General features: G+C 35.9%; 1 protein-coding gene across 3 annotated transcripts in view; it reads right to left on the reverse strand.

Moving 5' to 3' along the window:
- The window catches only part of Gapvd1 (GTPase activating protein and VPS9 domains 1), a 135,990-nt gene that overhangs the window by 101,728 nt on the left and 11,714 nt on the right, over positions 1 to 22,548 (reverse strand). For all 3 annotated transcript variants that reach the window (XM_081764796.1, XM_081764797.1, XM_081764798.1), the window contains exons 2-5: positions 17,048 to 17,189; positions 12,114 to 12,290; positions 8,381 to 8,781; positions 3,645 to 4,083 (exon numbers count right to left, since the gene is read on the reverse strand). In XM_081764796.1, the coding sequence (XP_081620922.1) occupies positions 3,645 to 4,083; positions 8,381 to 8,781; positions 12,114 to 12,290; positions 17,048 to 17,152 (1,122 nt within the window). In that variant the 5' untranslated portion in view covers positions 17,153 to 17,189. The remainder of the gene's footprint in view (positions 1 to 3,644; positions 4,084 to 8,380; positions 8,782 to 12,113; positions 12,291 to 17,047; positions 17,190 to 22,548) is intronic.

Below are 22,548 nucleotides of genomic sequence, written 5' to 3' on the forward strand. Positions count from 1 at the left end.
TCCAACGTCAGCACCCCATGAACTTGACGGTTTTGATTAATGTAAGTTTAACGTTCCTCTTCAGCAATAATGCCATATAAACGAGACCTACTGCTTAAAATAAAAGTCGAACTACTACTCAGGCCTGTATTCAAGGCAACCATTCTAATTGAGAATAAAACTTGGACCATGCATAAAACAAAGCAGGGATCTTGGTTACTTGTCAACGAAGTGACCGGAACACAACGAAAATATGTGGAATTTGAAATGTGAAATGTAATGAAAAAGTTAGGGAAGGGACAAAACAATCGACTTGAGTCTTGGGAATCGCTTTTTGAGTATCGTTAGTCAAAAGACACTTATTTTCACTTCTCTTATGCTCTTCTGGAAACCCGTACCCGTACCCTGTTGAAGGTCCATGTGGAAGCATAAACAGCACTTCAACTTCATGTAATTCATGATTTATGCATAATATTTCCGTTACCCACCACTAATTATCATATATGTATGTAACAAAAGTTCCTTTTTGCAGCTTCTTAAATCTACACTTTGAATTGCAGAAGCTCGATTTTGGGGGAGCATGAAGTTAGTTCATGGCAACCCGTTACTGATAAAAACTGCCATTTTCCGAAAGCCAAAGGTGACTTCGTTGAATATCAGTTACCGGTCGCACACTTTCCTTATTTTCGGAAATTGTCGAATTCAGTTCCAGGCAGCAAAATGAGAGTAATACGCGGAGTTTGTACTTGCACTATACTCACGAATTCTTCTGCAGTTTGAATAAGGTGTATCCTGTTTTTGTTTAAGGTTATGCCGCGTTGCCACTTTCTTTGCAACCCCCCCCCCCCTCCCAATACCATCGCAAAGACTCTTGCATGATCAGTTTCACTGAAAAATCACTGTTTTATCGGACCTGTATGCATCTCGAACATCTGAAATCGATTTTTAAAGTGGGATGCAGCACCATCAGAAATCACTGACACGGTTGGGAAATAGTAGACACTTATTTTAACATATTCGAACCTTTTTCTATAACCTATATTTTCGTTTTTCTTCGAGTATTTTTACAATCTTGTCTATAGCTATGAGTACATGAGTCGAATCGTGTGTTTGTCGTCGCTTATTACAATAAAACTGGCAGTTGTTGATAATAATAACTGCCGTAAATTTGCTCATTTTCCGGTGATAACTCTGAATTTCACTTTGCAGAATAACAGTCCAGTTTTCAACGAATTTCACATGAAGTAAAATAGAATTTGTATCTTGAAATTTTATACGATGCTTTTCGGTAGCAATTAATTCTATTTGGATTTCCTTGATGTAGTCATGAATTACAATTCTTACACTTAAACCAGCAACGTGCAACACGAAAACAGAAAGTGGCACAGTTTTATATATATATATATATATATATATATATATATAACGAGATCATTGTTTTCCCATATGGCATACGTAACACTATTTTCATCAGGATCAATAATTAAATACTCCACACTTATTCCTTCTACTCCAGGACATTTACCACATTCTTGAAGAAGACAACTGTCATTTTCTACGGATCATACTCAAGGGCGCCGATTTCTCTGTAAATTTGAGAGACCCATTAAGATGCAGACCTCATATATATGAGGATTTTAAGACAAATTGCATTTAAATTATGCCAAATATTGTATATTCACAAATACAATGAGGGGACCCACATGAGCTTTGCGTGGTGGGAAGGTCCCCGCAGGATCGGCGCCCTTGATCATACTACGAAAGAAAACAGGTCACTCATGACAACTTCAATACAGGCTGAACCTTTGATTTGTTGCAACGCAGTAGCAGCTAACTTAAAATTTGCAAACACATTTCCTTCGCAGGTTACAGACTATAAAATTTCGAGTGACCCATTCTTATGCTCGGATTGTTGTTTAAATAGTCCGTAAATTTCTTTAATGGAACGTGTAAGAAAACGTTTCGATTTTTTAACTTTTTGTCCATTTTCGTTCACTGTAATGACATCGTACTAAATTGAGACTTTGTCTGGAGCATTCCAAATCATCACTAAGGTAATAGTTCAGGCTTTTTACAGATCATCTGAATTTATTGGATGGCCGTTTCAAGTAAACTTAAAATTTGTGTTTCGTAATCGTAATTTCCATCTCAGATTACTTCGGTTGAAGAAAACGGAGGAGTAGAGGGAGGTTCATTTTACTACTTCAAAGAGCATTTTTGATCAAAGTAATAAAAAGCAGTGACGAAAACCTTTTATTCTTCATTTAATGAATGTGAACCACAAACATCATCAAATCATTACACTTTTATTGTTTCCAGTGTTGCTAACTGTAACATCAAAGTTAACGAAACTTCGCTAAATTCAAAAGGCTGTAGTTAATTCATGAAGCATTGGTCGAGAATGATTTTTGGTATGTTTATTATTAATGTAAAGGTGAACCATCTGACAAAATTTCAGAATTTTAAAATATGGTGTTTTCGAGAAAATGGCGCCCAAAAATGTAGATTTTTGAAAATTTTAGAATTTCTCGAATTTTTTTTACGACAAAACGGTTGCACAAAGAAGTGATACATTTTTTTTTTTTTTTTTTCTGACAGCGGGTAACTAGGTCTTACCAACCGTGAAAACAGAATTTTAAAATTCGAACCGGAAGTGCTCGAAAAAAAAATTCGCACACTTCAACTTTTCAGATAAACTGACGTTCATTTGTTAAGTTATGTACAAAAAGATACGCACGCGCAAACCAAACTATAATAAAATATAGTTTATTTATATCCCTATCTACATACCGCAACAAAGATTATAACTCTACCTGTCTCCATAGCTGAATGGTGGGGCTCCGAAGTTGACCATTTTCCATGTCTTCTACAATTCATAAATTGTACTCCCTGTCTTTGATGGCCCATTACTTGTTAGAGGGATTTTTTTTTTCGACAAAACAAAAAAATATGGGTCTCTTAAAAACATGTCTAGTTGCTATAAAAAAGTTTCAACAATATCTGAGATGGTGATGGTACATGCTCTGCCTGAATTGAAATGGAAGGTACCACTTCTAATTTCAATAAATGCCTTTCGTGGGATTTTTATACCCCCCCCCCCCCAAAAAAAAAGTAAAGTATGGCATTTCGATGTATTTTATCAACAGTAAACATTATGAACGAAACAATATTTAGAATTTTTTCTTTTGTTGCAATTGCATAATAACAAACTACATAAAAATCACAAAAGAAACATTGATAAACTTTATGAACAAGTTGCTTTTGTAGTTTAATCTCCTTGAGTAATGAATGGGGAATTTAGATTTGAATATAATACGTATAATATACGGGAGTGAAACGTGATAACCCACAAATGTATGTTCATCAGGATTTTAAGAACACTTACACTTTTACGAACATTTTTCGTCTTTTGGTTTAATCCAGTTGGTAAAAAAAAAAAAAAAAAAAAAAAAAAAAAAAAAAAAAAAAGTTTAAACCAGCCAACCCTAACATTAATAAAACAAAAAAGTTACACGTCCCGCGTTTATGACCATTAAGCTAACGGAGACGAATGATTAATTGAAATGAATGACGCTATCCCACCGGAAATCGAACCCGAGACCACTGAAACAAACTAGGCTATTAAACGCAACGAATATGAATAAATAATTAAAGAAATAAATTACCTTATCAAATCGACTATAGAGATCCAACACCTTCGCATCAATTTCTTCGTATTTCCACATTGCTAACACTTGTAATATTTGCGCAACTTGGATTAAATTAAATCTCGCAATATAACTAATTGGTGCATCGGTGATTCCGTATGGTTCAGGATTCACTATAGCTGGGCAAATAAAAAACGTAAACACTAAGTCCGTGCACATCGCATTCACTTCTTTTACATCCACCTTCTTCGATTTCATTAGTAAGTCATACATCTGTTTCACAAGCCATGACACACTGGGGGGAAAACAGTGCATATTATCTTTTAGACTCGAAATAAAACGTGAAGTGATAGCTACCAGTTTTCCAATTGTCCAGTTACGGTAGCTCTGAATTCTTAGATTATACTCTGGAGAACCTTCCTTGCCAAATCGCTTCATTCTTTCTTCTGGTGGAAATCTAAGGAGAAAGTAAACATGAATTAATCAAAAAATGAAATGTTTACTCCCCTATAGTAAAAAAAAAAAAAAAAAAAAAAAAAAACCTTATAACTTAAATAATTTACGAATAACAGAATTCGTATGCAAAGTAATATTTTCTCGTACGGACGTGTTTCTCAAATCGTCGTCTGCAGATCACAAGTGATCCCTGAAGTATCTCCTTGTGGTTTTCTTACATTGAACATTCGCCATCCCAACACAACAGCAACAAGCAAAAATCAGTGAACTACCAAAAATAAATATGTAAATTCTAATAGCTTATATAGATGTATTACTATAATCATGTATTAAATACTTAAAAAAAAACTAATATAAATTTTCTTCTACTAATACCAATATAAAATCACGTTAATTTTTAATTCGTATTTTAAAAATGTAAGTATACTGGTTAGAGATGCTAGGGCTCGGAAAAAAAAAAACTTAAAAAAAAAGTTTTTTCTGCTTCGCTTTTCAAACAACTTCAATTCGTAATATATTTACATTACTTCCCGAACATTCAGTGCTCTTCCGAATTTTCCATTCATTTATTACATAGTAATAATCTGTTATCCCCTATCAGGTGCTTCGGACCTGTAAAACCAATAAAGTCCCGAATTCTATAATGCACTGACTGTACAGTCCGCAGCAAAAAACCTGCAACATGAGCATGTAAGGTTATTGTGAAATGACGAAGTCTCTTATTCCAAAATAAGTGTGCAGTAGAGGACGCCGAGGTTTCTCCTGTGTGATTCATACCGTGTAGACGTGATGTTGATTCCCTGGACTGTTAGGCATAGTTTCACAATAAAGTTACATGCTCATCTTGCAGGTTTTTTGCTGCGGACTGTACCTTAAGCTTGTTTAGAAGCGGGAAAGTGCCGAATTTTCTGTTCATGGATCACATGCTTGACTGTTCATCTGAGCGTGTTTTTTTTACAAGGCTGTAGAATATATAACCATCGGTGGGGTAGGGGTGTCTTTCGGACTGAAGCCTGTTCCCTGAAATTCCGGAATTTCTAAACAAATAACATATTAGTTATACCTAGACACGAAACTTTTTCGCGAATGCGATATGTGCGAAACGTTAAAAAAAATGCGTATATGTTTCAGGAAACTTTAAACTTTTCCTTTCAGAGCCAGAAATCACGTTAATATTTTCGCGAAGTTCGGTATTACTTACGATAAATGCGAATAAAAGCGAAACAGTGGAATTCTTACTAATTATTGCTAATAGTAACTAAAAAGCGCATTTCCAATATTATTTAACTTAAAAATCGTTTCATTTTACCGAAAACGTGCACGACGCTAAATTTAGTTCTCCACAAAATCCGTAAGCTTGCATGACATAATGTCACTTTTTGGGATTTTAAACGCCTCTTTGTGCGTCACTAAGGCCAGTCGGGACCCTTATGCTCACCTTATTGTCGGGAAAACGAAAAACTTCCAAAAGAAATTAGAGAGCTCAAGCAGGAAAATTTGGGTCTGCTACTACAGACTCAATTAAAAAGGGTAGTGCTTCTCACCAGGCCGAAGTTGAAGTAAAGTTGAAAAACCTGCGTATCAAAAGTATTGATGAAACTGCAAAATTACACGCAAGCAAGTGACGACAATTTTGTGTGAAGAGTTTACAAAAAGCTCTGCGAGCTATTTGATCCAGAAACTCACTTTATAAAAATGTAGACATCAACAAAACTGGACTGTTGGCTTCTTACGGTAAATTTAAAAGTAAGGTTATTGAAGTTCTCAACAGTGAGGATAAGGAAGTTGACATCGTATCATTTTAAACAGTTTAAAAATAACCACAGCACATTTGCCACCATCAGTTCGTTACGTTCAATATGGTTCCCAGTCTCGAATGCTGAGAGATTCTTTTCCAAGTATAATATGATTGCTACTAACAGGAGAACAAACTTAAGAGAAGAATTGGTAATGTCTTGCTGCATGTTATCCCTTAACTAAAATTTTGCATTCATTTCTATATTTCAGTGAATACATTAGCAAGAATGTGCACCTAATCAAGGTATATCTTCATTTTTGTATTAGATACACCTTACTACCAAAAATATATTATTTACAAGGACCACATAAAAAAAAACTTGGGCTACATCTAAAAAAAAATAAATGTGACGTAAATTGTGATAATTAATGCTACCAAATATCAAAATTGTTGCAAACTATTTTCGTCTCTATTTATGCCTTTACTCAAACTTCAAGCTTTCCTCAAATAAAAATTAGGAATATTTATAAAAACTAAACATTAATAAGAAAGCCTCTTCCAAAATACTTCTCTAAATATACACTAATTCAGTATAAAATGGTCTTTAAAGTTATCCTGAAGATTGTTGCTGAATATACAAACGAAACGAAATATTAGTTATGCCTGTACTCACAAACTTCAAGCTCATCCCAAATAAAAATTTGGGACATTTAAAAAAAATCCTCCCAAAATTCGCTACTGATCATCTGCATAAACTGGTATTCGGAAGATTATTGCTACAGTATACATTGCATAGCTACAGTATAACAGAAATTTAGAAGTATGCTCTGACGGATATACTGAAAAACGTAATTTTAACTTATGTGCTTAGAAGCTACAGTACTAAGCTCGAAGAAATGAAATACGGATGACTAAAAATGAAATGACCTAAAAAAGAAAAATGTCGATAACTCAGAAGTTAAAATAAAGTTAAATAGCCTCTAAAATTATTCATAAACACTATGTACTTCATGTTTACTTTAATTCATAAAACAAGTGCTCCACCCATAGTGATGGTGAATTCCAGAGTGAAATATGGTATTTAGGTCATGAAATCTTACTTAACAGAGTATATTATGAGAAAGCTATTTAGATAGAAAAAAAAAATCATGAAAATGAAAGAAAAGTCAAAATTTCGTTTCCGCCCACCAGAAAAGCCGGCTTCTTATGTAACAAAAAAATCGATTCAAAAAAGTCGACGTTTTACATCTCACATTCTAACATACGCCCTCCACAGAAGTTACTTTCAAAGGAGTAAGAATAGGGGAGTCCGCAGAATATTCTAATAAAATGGTAAACAATTGAAAAAAAAGTTTGAGAAACATTAGTCTAGATTTTCAAACGCACATTACAATTTATAACAACACTATCCATAGCTTTGGATTGGATATTGTAACAAAACAAAACAAAACAAACACTGACCAAAGCTTTACTGTATTTTAAACTATAATGTGTAACGTTTTCGGATATTTAACATATCCTTCATCAGACATCAGATAGTGTCTGATGAAGGATATGTTAGATATCCGAAACCGTAACACATTATAGTTTAAAATACAGTGTGTGTTGAAGCTTTGGTCAGTGTTTCTTTTGTTACAATACAATTTCTTACACTATGTTATCTCGTCGTGGCTATATGATTAGTGTATGCGTCTTCGGCACGGAAGAACCGGATTTGATTCCCGACGAGAACTTGTGTGGTTCGGATCCCATGTTAAACTGTAGGTCCAGGTCTCATACAGCCTCGTTGCTGAAAGGAACGTTAAATCCCAGATCAACCATCAATGAAAAGTGTTACATACTACTATCAATACAGATCATTTTTACTTCAAATGTTAAGTCCCTATCTTTGCTTGTACTTACAGTCAAAATACACGAATCCAATCTGTGAGTACGAGAGAGTTTTATTTCGTTTAGCTTACGTTTCGTTTACGGCAAGGGTCACCGAAGCAGACGCATTTGGCGAACTCGTTAAGAACTCATTGCGTTTTCACTGGAAAATTCAATCGATGTTCATCGGAGAATGGCTGCTATGCTAGACTATGTTCACTGCGGAACGGAGTAAATCGCTGAAAGGTAGTGAAACATCCGCTCTTATTTCTGATCTGTCCGATACTAAATTTGTATCTTCAAGAACCTCACGGACTGATGTTTAGGATCGGATGCGGGGCTGTGGACATGCGTGATAGAATCCCGTTTCTCATAATACAAACCTTCTTCCGCCTGGCCACATACTGGCTAGTGAAACAGTGGGATTGCTGCGTCTCGGTTCAAGGGAAGTATTTATAACGTATATCTGAACTTCTATTATTTTATTTGTCTCATACTTGCACTTTAGCAACAATTCAATTTTAAAAATGATGCAATCCACCACATACGACTGACCCGTAAAAGAATCTTTCCATCTTGTTTTAATAAAGTGTTTAAGCCTATATTGAAATTCGAACTCCAGACTACGTATATCGAAGGCAAAACATACTAGTCATTGAAAAACAAAAGAAAGAAATTATTAAACACTAACCTGACTCCAGCCTTAGCTGGATCAATATCAAGAAACATTTCATCTTCCATCAAAAGATGCATAATCGGTCCATGTAGAGCAGCCGTGAGAAATAATTTAGCAGAGAACAGTCCTTCATGGAAGGCACTGTAAAGACGACTAAAAGCACAGGAACCATGCCTCAACAGGCGACGTGGGTTATCTGATGGAGCTAGTTGAAGCTCCATGAGATGTTGCAAGAGTTTTAACACAAACACTCTGTCTTCTGGTAGAAGGCAACTTCCGTAGAGTCCTGTCACAAGTGATAATACTATACCCGACATCATCTCTGGTAATACTTGTTCACCAGCCACCAAACAACTCGCCAGAAGCTCTGGAGACGTGCGTAATGTTTGAAGGAAATCACCATACAGCATACATTCCTGTTACGGAAAAGAAAACGCTAGTAATTAGAATTTAGATAGGGCACTGAATTTAAAGGTGTCATGCAGACAGAATCTTTGTGGTTGATATTCGAAAATTAATAATTACGGCGTAGGTACATCTCTCTCCAGTACAAGTTTTATCAGGTGCTTTGGAACTAATGCATTATTCTGGGTACATCTATTGTTTACAAAGAAAATTGTGCTCAATTTGGAATGACCCCGAAAACTACGCTCATTTGACGGGAACTTGAAGTGTAATCTCTCGGATGTCATTAAAAACTGGAACAACACTATAAACAATCTCAGTTATACCTTATTCCACAATTCCCGACCAAACAGCAATCTGTTGGAGATTATTGCTAGAGACAATCCAGTACAATGGATATTATTTTATTGAAGTATAAGAGAGAAAAGTATACTACACGGTACTCAACCGAAAATATCCACCATAATGAACTCATTCCTTATAACTTTCGTAGAGACGACTGGTGAGTCAGTACTTAAGAAAAGACATTCTTACGCTAGAAATTAACTGGTAAAGCATATGCACAAAGAGTGAAAAATGAACGAATGGACGTGGGTGTTCGGCTTACTGTGATGATGAGTTAGCTATCACACAACTCAGCACGCTCCCTGAACAGCCATACATGCTAAATTTGTTTAAGCCGGTTCCCAGCCATTCAGACCATATGAACTGTACCACATGTTGTACTTTGACAACCTAGTGTCTACATTACAGCCCACTTCTATGTAGCTGTGAGCCGAGCATAAGCTTCAAGACTGAGGGAATGTACGGTTATTCAAGGAGTGGATTGAGTGGTATCGTGGTTACCGCGACGGCACAGTAAACTGTGTTCAATTCTCGGTGTCCATTTTTCACTCTTTGTGTACCTATAAGAGGTGTGTATTTTTACAGGCAATTATATATCTCTATAAATAAAAATGAATGTTCATGTTTGTAATTGCATCACGGAAATACGACTAAACTTTTAAAACTATAGTTAGTACCTACCTCTAATTGGGCTTTTATTATATATCTTTGAAATGTCTATCCTGAGGGGAGTTCACAATTTATCCCGAAAATCGAGTATGTCGGAGTTCCTCAAATTAAGATGATGAAACTCGGTATATAAACTCCTCATTTAAAATAAGGGATCACGTCCCCCAGTGTTTTGGAAAATTTTACTTTTAAGCGGGAAAAGGGTCAACTATGATATTTTATCTTAATACACTAGCTGAACCTGCGCTCTCTACACAGCGCATCATTCCCATATGAGCATAAATATCCTTCTCATTCCTCACAACATCTATACATTTCCCTTTACAGACACAAGTAAAAGAAGTCTTGATTTTTTTAAAAAAAAGGGGGGGGGGAGATTTTATCGATATTTTTTTTCTCAATATCTCGCACCGCTTGCAAGATCTGAGCCTATTTCCGGTTGGAGTTTTTGATTCATGCATGACCAGTGTTTCCTTTCTTCTTGCATGCAGTATGTAATAAGCAAATACATTACATACACAATTAATTATGATGGCAGTTATATATGGTGTTTATTGGGCAAAACACTCCAAAAATATTCATCTTACACTGGAGAAATGGTTATCCTTCCTTTTTAATTATTATTTGGCCATAAAACAAACGCCTGAGACATATGCAACCCCTATATACAACAGTGTGGTGTTGGAATTATAGTACGTAGGATATGGTGCTTTAGTTCTTTTTTTTTTTTTTTTTTTAATTTCAACGCTTCCAGTGTACCCTTAAAAATGTAATAAAGAAATAATAACCACGTTTTTTAAATATTCAATTAGAACTGGACAATCTAAGCAAAATTTCCAATCGATCAGTAAAAACGTCATCTTTCTAGAGCCTGTACTTTCCGAGATATCATTGTCAAAGGATTGACCACAAACATATAAACGTCCAAAACATATAGTTTATAAGAACAAGGAAGATGGAAGCACAATTCACGTGCATTGATTTTAGAGAAGGCTTATTAAAATACAAAGGCTTTGAACAATAATTTTAAAACATAAACTTTATGAAAAAGATCTATTGAAAATGGTGTATTTAAAGTACACACACTTAAAATTTTTGTCTCTGTTAAACGTGAAATCACATATAACCGTAAATGAAAGATTTGAAAGCCAAAGTTATAGATTGAAGCTCAGACGCTTTTAATTGCTATTGTAGCATTTTAATAGATAGATGAACATAATTTCGACGATGTCTGACGCAACCTCACGGGAAAATGACTGAATAATTTAAAATTAATTTTGAAATATAATTAGCACTTGGCTAGGACCAACCTTTTATCACACCACTTTAATAATTAAAATGTGTATCCTAAATGGCGGAAGGGAATTTAAAATTTTGGTAAAGATTACCGGCTGCATAATCTGAAATGCATATTTGAATACAGCTTGGATCGAGCTAAGTTGTTTTTTCTTCCTTTCTTTCATCCAAATATGCATGGTTAAGAGGAAAGAAGGGTTCAAATGGGAGTTTCAACATCAAAGAACGAACCAGCATCAACACAACTTAAAACAATGACTATGATGAATAAAATGAATATCCACAACACGCATTAAATATAAACTATCATCGAAATGGGATACTGGCTGAAGTGATGCATTACATATTCTTTACTCAACTCATACATATAATTAAATAAAAAGTTTATCTTTCTGTTGCGTGAATTGTTTTATTACTCCTTATATTTCGTCCATTTTCCTTCTACGAGTTCTGTCTGAGGCACAAGTTACTTATGCCTCCCTTATACCTCAGACGAACCCCACAAAAGAAAGGTGAGCGAAATATGAGGATAATAAAATAATCCCACAACAGAAAGGTGGGCTGTTTAATTGTTCCATACAGTTTCGACAGTAATACCTGTTTTCTTCACTAGGGCGGAGTTACTTTCTGAGAATTCTCCTTACATCTCAGATGTAGGTAAAAACATTTTGTAATTTATTGCAGGTTCAGAACTATTGTAAGATAAGAAACTAAAACCTCTGAAAGCGAGGACTGTTTCCTATTCAAAACGCCATATATATTCTACGTTAGGAATTTTGAATAACAAGCTGTTTCCTCGCTTTTAAGGTTTCTCATTCTCATCTTGCATCAGCTTTGAACCTGTAATAAATTACAAAGTGTCATTATATACATCTGAGATGTGAGAAAAAATTTCAGCAAGTAACTCCGAATTATTGAAAGAGACATGCATTACGATCGAAACCGTACAGTCCACGTTAAAATTACCGGTAAGTTTATCTAATTACCATATCATATAATTTGTATTTTTTCCAATACAAAAAAATACACTTACCTGGAAACCAAGAATTTTATAGCCATCAATGAAGGCTGTATTTTCCAAAAGGTTTGCTCTTTGACAACACATAGCAGGAGAACAATCAGGGCGTGCTAGAATGAGACGATTCAAATTCACTCGCTGTTGCGATGTTACCCAGGCCAACTGCGCTAAGCGAGACGAGACTCGTAGGACCTGCGGTGATTAAAGCAAGAGTAATGTTATGTTACAAGAATTAAAAAATGAATTATTATAATGATATATTCAGAAGTTGGTACACAAATGCAAAGTATACTATTTTTCTCGACTGTCACTGCTCACTCAATCTATATTACTCCCTTAGCTTCATCAACTGATTTCCGGAAAGATATACATGCAGAGTAAACATACAAATTGATGATAAAACTTACAGTCTCGCCTTGTCCCACAATTTGAATCAGTGACTAATGCTACGAAATAAATTGTTACGTTTCATTTATCTAATTGCAGGAAATAGAAGTTTCCATTAAGTTAGAGAATATGATGAAAAGACATGGACGCAACAATTTTCCATGTATTTAAGAAATATAAGCAACAACTGATTTTCCTCATCATTAATTTTAGTGTGGGTAAAATTACATCAAATTTCAAATGAAAATGTGTGAGTGGGCTGAAAATCGAACTTGCGTCTGCGACTTATCTGCTGGCGCATTAACCTCTTGTTACCCAGTGTTTCAACATATTAACTACAGTTTTCCTCTCTTGACGGATGTGACTACCGCGCAAAATGGATATCATTTGATTTAACGTCCCATCCATTGACCCTGAAGAATAAATAAGACCGATAATAATCGCAGAGGCGAACGCTATATCAAAGAATACCATAAATTAAGAAACTTGTAATCTCTGGTATGTTTCGATTACTAGATATTGAAGTCTTCAATCTACGGATCAGAAAGCACAGTCAGGCTCGTATTTAGGTAAATGCTATTCTGTGCGACAGAATTTAGGGGGCAACAAAATTTCAGATTCACAATAAAGTAAGATTTAAAACTTACCCGCAGAGTCCCGCGCAAGCGCGAGAAAATATGTTAATGTGTTTAATTCGCTCTAATTACAGTAGTTACTAATTAGATAGCTTATCTGATTATTTATAAAAAAGTCATTCTCTCCCACCCCACCCTTAGGGGTGAGGAAGATCTTCATGAAAACTGATACGGTTAAACTCAGTGACCTTGAAAACTATGAATTCAACACTAATATCTGTAGTTTTCGATTACTTTTAAACTCTCACCCCTTCCCAGAGGAGTGGAGTATGACCTTGAAGTTGAATTGGGATTAAAACTGTCATTATTCATCTCAGCGACCCCAAGAACTATGAATTCAACTCTAATATTGGTCGTTTCGGGAGCGGAAAATAATATAGAGCACATGGATCGCACAATATATAAATATAGACCTAAGTACAATATGTTGTCCCCCCCCCCCCTCAACTCTCTGCACACAAAACTCGATGAATTAAATTTGTATGCAGTTTTCGGTAACGACAGTTTAACATCCCACGTTATGCACCGAAACTAAGGGAGACGGTAATGATAATGAATGAAATATGGTAGTATTAAGAAAGTTGAAGGAAAAGGAAGATACAGAGAAAACGCACGCAAGTGGTGTTTATCCACCACAAAGCCCACTTGGCACGAGCTGGGATCGGACCAAGTACTTCATGCACCACAGGTGAGCACTCTACCACTGAGCAATTTAAAGTTTGAAAAGCAAAGGACTGTTGAAGGAGAAAGGAGTACGCAACAAAATGAAAATAATAATACCGTTATTTCCGTTCTATAATGTATATATAATTTCTATTCTTTATTTCCGCAGCTTCAAATGTCATTTTTCAAATGGCCATTTTCAAATTTGACTTCCAAGCGTCTGATATGTTCCAAAACAAAATGAGCTTTGGGAGAGGGGGTCGAAATAAAAAAAATCTTAGGATTTACCCTATCAAACCTTAAAATAATAATAAATTGAAAATAAATTAAAAATTACAATATGAACAAAGTTAAAAGATACTCATTCACCTTGCTCTTCTGTATCTTGCTACACATTTGTTCAGAAAGATCATATTAAACGTAAATTTTTCGCTGACTGTCAGCACTGTCAAGGCACAGGTAAACAAACATGCACGACTTAGAATATTTTTTCTTGTTAATTTCTTGACAATGCTGCCAGAAGTCAGTAAAAAGTCCATCTTCAATAGATTGATTGATTGATTTTAGTTTAGCGTCCCTTTTAGCAGCGAGCCTATATGAGACGTGGACCTACTGATTAACGTGGAATCCGAACCACATGAGCTCCCGCCGGGAATCGAACCCGGGTCTCCCCATCTTCAATAGAATTTTCTCAACAAATCTGTATCGGGATTTAGGATTTAGATTTCTGGGCTTTCGGTATCTAAGGCCATTTTGCCCTTCACGTTTTGAGGGATGACGTCCCTCGGCGAGCACACAATCCGGGGAAAGGGAAGGAAGGAAGCGGCCTGGGACCTATAAATTAGGTACCACCCTGGCATTTGCCTGGTGCGAATGAGGAAAACCCAGGAAAACCTCATTCAGGGTGGTTGGCCTGAAAAAGCGTTTTACACTTTTTCGACCGAGTGCCCTCATCGGGAATAAATCTGTACCGGATTTTTATGTAAATGCATATTCTGTTTGCTCATATGCATCTCCCCATTAAACTTGGTACGGGTTTGAACAATACAATTCGAATTTTAAGATTTATCGTGCATATAAATGCATATTTCAAAAGTTAAAGCATATATTAGTGCTTAAAAGCATATTCAATATATTCTATAAGTTTTTAGATGCATGGGAGGTTGGAAGAATGCCTAGTTCATGGAGGATCAATAATGTTAGCAACCGATCAGCAGAGCAAAGACATTTACAATTTGCCAAGACGTTAAGAGAAACCTGATAATGATACAGACTCATTGTAATATGACAACATCAATTCAGAAATAAGAACGGCGATGAATGCTGCTTAGTGAATGCTTAGTTCTAGCTGCTGAAGTTCAGCATGAGCTCCATTTCAGCTTCTGGTACATTTGGGCGCTTTGTGGAAAAGAAATTGGCAGATATTCTTTCCAGAAATTTCGACTACAAAACAATTGAAATAATTGAAAAATACCTTCAAGAGTTATATTTCAACTTGCCAGATAAGATAGATACTAAACTAGCGCGTTTCTACAAATATTGTCCAGTAACATCCCTTGATATTGAAAAGTCATTTTCTGGCTATAAATGTCACAAACTGACACCAAAAAAATATAGAGAAACATCTCGGGATATAATGTAAGGCTAATTACGGGAAGATGTAGATCCTTAAAAGTTTTTTTTTTCTTTCTTTTCTTGTATAATGGAAACATGTAGAAAAGGAGGCATGTATTATTTCGTGAAAAGTAAATGCACTCCAAAGTACAACTGTGAAGAAAAATTAGGGATTGTGTTCTCATACCAGTGTTCATTTTTACCTCATAATCTGTGTTTTAAGAGTTAAGAGTACATAAACTGTACATATCTTAAAAATAAATTCTGAAGAAACGTCCCTGAAATATAAAGTACACTTTCGATGTTATATTTCATACACAAAACACGCTCTCTTTTATTGTATTGTTAGTGCACATCAAGTGCATATTTCAACACATTTAACAGATAATTGCATGCATATTTCATGAATTTTAAGTGCATAAAAATCTGATGTCAAGTGATGACGAAGCTGATACTGCTGCTTCCTTTTTTAACAGTGTAACAAAAAATTTTTGGAACTACATATACCGGTAAACAATAATCAACACTATACGGGTTACAACAAGGCCACGAAATAATTCTTTGGCTCTAAATAAAGATCTCTATTGATCAAAGAAAATCTACACTTGTATGATTTGATACCAACTAAGTAAGACTTTTCAAAGAGAGACAGGTGGCCAGTTTTTTATTGAAAAAGACTGTACACACACTATTATATAAAAGTGATTCACTCCTAGACTATACTATATAGCTACAAACCTGGAATTTTGAGAGAATACTCATTTTTCCACGAAAGCAATGATTTTTTTTTTTTTGTCATATGTACCTGCTATGTGAATAACTTTTTTTTTTTAAAGAGTTTCTCAAAAATCTTTCAAGATAGATAGATGCGACTCAGCATACAAAATTCTCATTAAAAACAACTTAACGCGTGTTTCAGCATTTTTGAAATACCACATTTCCGATTTTTTTAAAGTGACAAAAATGTCTAGTGTGAGGATTCGCTTTAATTAGAGGTGTGAAATTTTTTATATAAAGAATAACTAAAAATAAAGAATACCTTTTTCAGCGCTTTCGAAAATTCACTCAATGTGAAAATGAAGGTAGGAAGGAATTTCTACAATATTCAAAGTTTCGACTCTTTATTCAGGAAATGCCCAATGCGAGAATTCGATTAAGTCGGAAGTGTGAATTTCGGTATACAAAATCGTAATTAAAAATAAGGGAATACGTGTTTCGGTGTTTTCGAGAATTCCGTTCCTAAGAAAAGAAAAAAAAGGGCAACTTTTATAATATTCAAATTTTCGTTTCTTTATTTAGAAAAAGGTGTAATGGAAACATTCGTTTAAGGTGGAGGTGCGAAATTTGGTATATAAGCTCTTCATTGAAAATGAGCGAAATCGCGTTTCCGAAAATTCCGCTTCTAAATGGGGAAAGGGGTCAATTTTACAAATGTTTCCGTTTCTACGGTCACTAATCCTTATTTCACCGTGCGTAGAATTGGATACTTCTGCTAGCATATTTCTATACTTAAAAAAACACTGAAATTATGTTATGATGCGCCACTTAAGCGGCAACCTGGTTTGTATGTTTTAAATTTATTTTCTATCTAACTTTACTATCATGTTTCGATTAAAGATTGAAGAAAATCAACATAAATTTATAACTAACCTTCTCATTTAAACTCTGCAGATGTTGTTGCTCCGCTGTCACGAATAATCTTTCTTGCCTCAAATGATGGGCAAGGTCCATCATGTCCCACTGAAGTGAACCCATGATTTACTGTCGTATTATACTTTTTTCAGTAAAACTCCTGCAACAAGATAATAACATCTGTTAGTACAAAATGGATACATATTATTGGTAGCTATTATTTTTAAAACTTACTATATTGCTATTATTCTGTCTTCTACATGCTCAGGGTTAAAGTGACGCTGAGCGAAATTATTTACTATTGCCACAGTTAAATTGGAAACTAAATCTTTCCATTTAACGTCCCACAATTATGTCCTTTAGTCTAAGGGAATCGATGATCAAAGCACATGAATAATGGAAGAAATGGAGGAATGCGAAAGTGAGAGGAAATAGGAGTACCCCGAGAAACCTCACGGACAAAATGTTGTCCACCACAAACTTACTTGGCTGGGGATTTAACTAGGGCCCCCCACCACGAATTTACTTGGCTGGGGATTTAACCAGGGACCCCCACCACGAACTTACTTGGCTGGGGATTTAACCAGGGACCTCCCACTACGAACTTACTTGGCTGGGGATTTAACCAGGGACCCCACCATGAACTTACTTGGCTGGGGATTTAACTAGGCACCCCCACCACGAACTTACTTGGATGGAGATTTAACCAGGGACCCCCACCACAAACTTACTTGGCTGGGGATTTAACCAGGGACCCCACCACGAACTTGGCTGGGGATTTAACCAGGGACCCCCACCACGAACTTACTTAGCTGGGGATTTAACCACGGACCCCCACCACAAACTTACTTAGCTGGGGATTTAACCACGGACCCCCACCACGAACTTACTTGGCTGAGGATTTAACCAGGGATCCCCACCACGAACTTACTTGGCTGGGGATTTAACCAGAGACCCCACGCAGCAGAAGGAAGCCGCTCTACCACTAAGCCACCGTGCTCCCTAAAACTGGATACTAAGAGTAACGTGTTCTCGCCCTTTAAGTTTCAATATTTCGGGAAAGAATTTTCTGACTTTTTCCTGTTTTCCAGAATTTTTGAGATTCTCCCTGATTTGTAATTAACCACACAAACTTTTCCACGTTGATTTAAAACTAAGATTTAAAAAAAAGATACGTAAGTAATATATTTTTTCTAATCAATTGCAATAAAGAATAATATAAAAAAAATATAACGTAATTACTTATCGAGCGTATGGAATACATTTGCAATAATAACAATACAATAATTCACCTATGGTATTTCTTCACTGTGCGTTTTTAGTCTGTATTTCAATTGTTTTAGCAGGCAATTTTCGTCAGGGCACAAGGCTTAGATTATTTTCCTATGCAGATCTTCACATATTAGTTGTCACAACTAACAGTGGTACGTTGTAAAAACATTTTTTTAATATTACGGGGTGTCTACTAAAATTCCAAAATGGAATTTCGTGACCTTTTCTTTCCCAAACCATAAAATTTAGTAACACTCTCAAGCGCGAATTTGGGTGCAAATTGAACCGAATTTTCACGTAAGCGATAGAAGCGTGCTTTGCTTGTGATTTGATAGCATCTAAGCCGACCATAGACATGTTTGGTGGTAAATTTTGACGTTTTATAGAACAAAAATTTCCAGTCTATATAAATATTTGCACAGATAAAAGAAATCGTGACCCGAAAGCTAAATTTCTTGACTTTCATGACCGTTTTTTTGATTTCATGACTTTTGTGATCGACAGACCGATTATTATTTTAGCGTCTTCCATGGGGTAACCACAACCAGTAATTTATCTTCTAGTTAAGAGCTCTTAACTTATAAATATACTAAGCTTTTTCTTTCTTTTAGAGGATTCACTTGATGCTATCTTGTAGTACGATCCCAGTTACAATTCTAGTTACTAAATATTTTTTGCAAGTCTTGTCTGAAATAATCTTGTTTTATAGTTTTGAGCATTTCGTATTGGCATTGTAAAAAGCAAACACAAATCTGACTCAAAGAAAGATTAGAGAAACAGAGAAAAACTTTATTTGAATGCATGCACCACAAATATTGTTTGCAAATTGCTGCTGATGTCAGAATGCATCATCATCATTAATGATGAAGAATGAATATATCGGGTGTTGCAAAATAAGTGTTACAACTCTTGGGAAGTGACTCCTGCCACTGAGACAAGAAAAAAAGTTCTCTTCAACTTTCTGCTATCGGACATAGTTTCAGATCTACAAGGTGCCGAAAGCGTGGGAAAATGACTTTCGGACGCCAATAGTTCGGAAACTATCCAACATAAAGAGGGCGGGTAAAAAATTCACTGAAGAAGTCATACCTGCTCTATTGAATTTTGCATGTTTCACAATCCTACCGTGCACGCGCAAGGGATTCCCCAAAGGAACGTAGGGAGTCCCGGATAATCTGCCAAATAAACTTGGTCTAAATGGAAATGAATTGATAGGCTTTCTACCAGGTAACAATAATTCGTTTGTCTTAAGTCGATATTTGAAAAAAAATACAAAATGGCGGACACCTTCATGTCCGTTGTGTGTGGTTGCATAATCGCCAGGTACGGATGCTGACCAACAGTGACGTTCTGAGTATTAATTGTATCGAATTTGTACTCAAATTCTCTAGAAAGACATCTGGAGTGTCGGTAGAGCATAACAGATGAAGCAGGGTGATTCACATGTGTCGAAACACTTAACGAAAAATGCCCAGAAATGCACTCATACTCAGTAAACGTGGGTTAAAAGCGTCGGAAATGTAAGGATTAGCGTCAAGAACATGAAAGCCATTGCCAATTCACCAATAATATTCCTTCAAACCGATGCAATATGATGTGCACGGTTGCATACCAATAAGGATACAATAACTGAGGCCAAGTTGAAATTGTGCAATTGGACGCAGTAAGAAATTGGGTAAACTAAAGGAATGTCACTAGGGGATCGCATGATCGATATTGAAATGTGGCCAATGTGTGTGTTGATATCAACATGTAGGTAATGAACAAATGTCAAATGTCGCACTACTGCTGGACACCGTCTCAAGTGCGAAAACTAGGAAAATAACACTGCTATTACATCTGGTGCACCTTTTGGTAGAACGTAACTAGAACACGATTGTATCGATGTCCCTCTTTGTTTGGGACATTGTCCCACAGTCGACACATATGAAAAGAAATCTTTTAATGCGTGGTTCAAATTCTGATAGAGCGTGAAAATAACAAACTTGTATCATGTCCCACGTCTTCTGACACATATGACGTACTCGAAATACTGTATAGGAAAATACCTCCAGAAATTCGTATCTTACACACAGTGCACATGGAAAGACAAAGACGAAAATGAACCGATTAGGCACATTTAATACTACAGCTGGAACACCATACATATGGAAAATAAAACGACATGAGAAGTAGGAAGAAACGTCTTAAAGCTCTGATTGTTTACAAGTGTGGAGTAGGAGTAACAAAATAAAACACACACGTATGTCAGGAGGCTGTACACGAGGGCTTGTCAAACAAAGTGGGTACTCCTCAAAGAAATGAATAAAGAGAAAGTGAGGCTTCTTCGAACCTCAGGGCTAGAGCGCTCGCTTTTGCTCGCGTGGTCGCAGTTTCCAATTCTACTGGGAGCCCACGCCCTGAGATTCAAGACCCTCCTATTTTTCGCACATGGGACGATGTCCCAGCAGTAGTGGGACATGTTGACATTTGTTCATTAGCTACATGTTGATATCAACACACACATTGGATACATTTCAATATCAATCATGCGATCCCACTTGTGACATTCCTTTAGTTTACCCAATTTCTTACTGCATCCAATTGCACAATTTCAACTTGGCCTCAGTTATTGTATCCTTATTGGTATGTAACCGCGCACATCATATTGCATCGGTTTGAAGGAATATTATTGGTGAATTGGCAATGGTTTTCATGTTCTTGACCCTAATCCTTACATTTCCGACGCTTTGAACTCACGTTTACTGAGTATGAGTGCATTTCTGGGCATTTTTCGTTAAGTGTTTCCATACATGTGAATCACCCTGCTTCATCTGTTATGCTCTACCGACACTCCAGATGTCTTTCTAGAGAATTTGAGTACAAATTCGATACAATTAATACTCAGAACGTCACTGTTGGTCAGCATCCGTACCTGGCGATTATGCAACCACACACAACGGACATGAAGGTGTCCGCCATTTTGTATTTGTTCCAGTTATCGACTTAAGACAAACGAATCATTGTTACCTGGTAGAAAGCCTATCAATTCATTTCCATTTAGACCAAGTTTATTTGGCAGATTATCCGGGACTCCCTACGTTCCTTTGGGGAATCCCTTGCGCGTGCACGGTAGGATTGTGAAACATGCAAAATTCAATAGAGCAGGTATGACTTCTTCAGTGAACTTTTTACCCGCCCTCTTTATGTTGGATAGTTTCCGAACTATTGGCGTCCGAAAGTCATTTTTCCCACGCTTTCGGCACCTTGTAGATCTGAAACTATGTCCGATAGCAGAAAGTTGAAGAGAACTTTTTTTCTTGTCTCACTGACAGGAGTCACCTCCCAAGAGTTGTAACACTTATTTTGCAACACCCGATATATGTACTTACAAATCTATAGCAATTAATGAATATTACATTATACGCAGAAAGTAGAAAGTACACTTAGACTTCTATAGACATATTCTATATGTCCGATGAAATTAGTCCGGCTATGTACTCAGTATTGACTCAGCAGATACATTGATGTGCAACTGTGTCAGGAAGTTACGTAAACTCAAAGGCAGTTCCAAAATATACCTCTTTGGGAATTAAAATACGTTACAATGAAAACAGTTTCAATATTAATAACACAATATTAATAACACATTAATAACACCCTTTAATTTGTTATAAGCTACTTTCATTTAATGCCGGAAAATAAACTCTGATAGTGGAAACGAGCTGAAATTATGCATGCGTCGAAAATTAATTTACCACAACGTCACTGTTCCAACTGCATTTTGTGGATGATTCACCAATATGATATTCCATTGCACAAGTGAAAAGCAAAAGATAATGTGCAGATCTGCAGAACATACGTTTCTAAGTTTGAAGCTGCCAATTAAAGGAACAAGCCGCTTTCAACTACATCTGAAACGTCTTAAAATTTTCATTTATAAATGTTTTTTTTAAAACTTACTCCTTGCAAACCGACATGTCCTAGCTCTTACCAGAACTCCCTGACTTTTCCCGGTTTCTAGGTTTGTCGTCACCCAAATATCTGTATGACACTTATTTTATTAGTAAGTACAGAGCTAAGAAGGAAGATATGAATGGGCATAACTATCAATTCAATCGAAAAAAAAGGCCTTTGTTATTATTGATCACAGACTTGAATTTAATTGAGGTACATTTGCGCACGACACTTTCAATTTGAGTGAATCTATTTATAAAATTTGAAATTTCAGTTTTAAAGCCTCAGATGATATCAAAAATGAAATTTTC

Source organism: Thermobia domestica, chromosome 7 (genome assembly GCF_964235325.1).
Source record: "Thermobia domestica chromosome 7, izTheDome1.hap1.1, whole genome shotgun sequence".
Lineage (NCBI taxonomy): Eukaryota > Metazoa > Arthropoda > Insecta > Zygentoma > Lepismatidae > Thermobia > Thermobia domestica.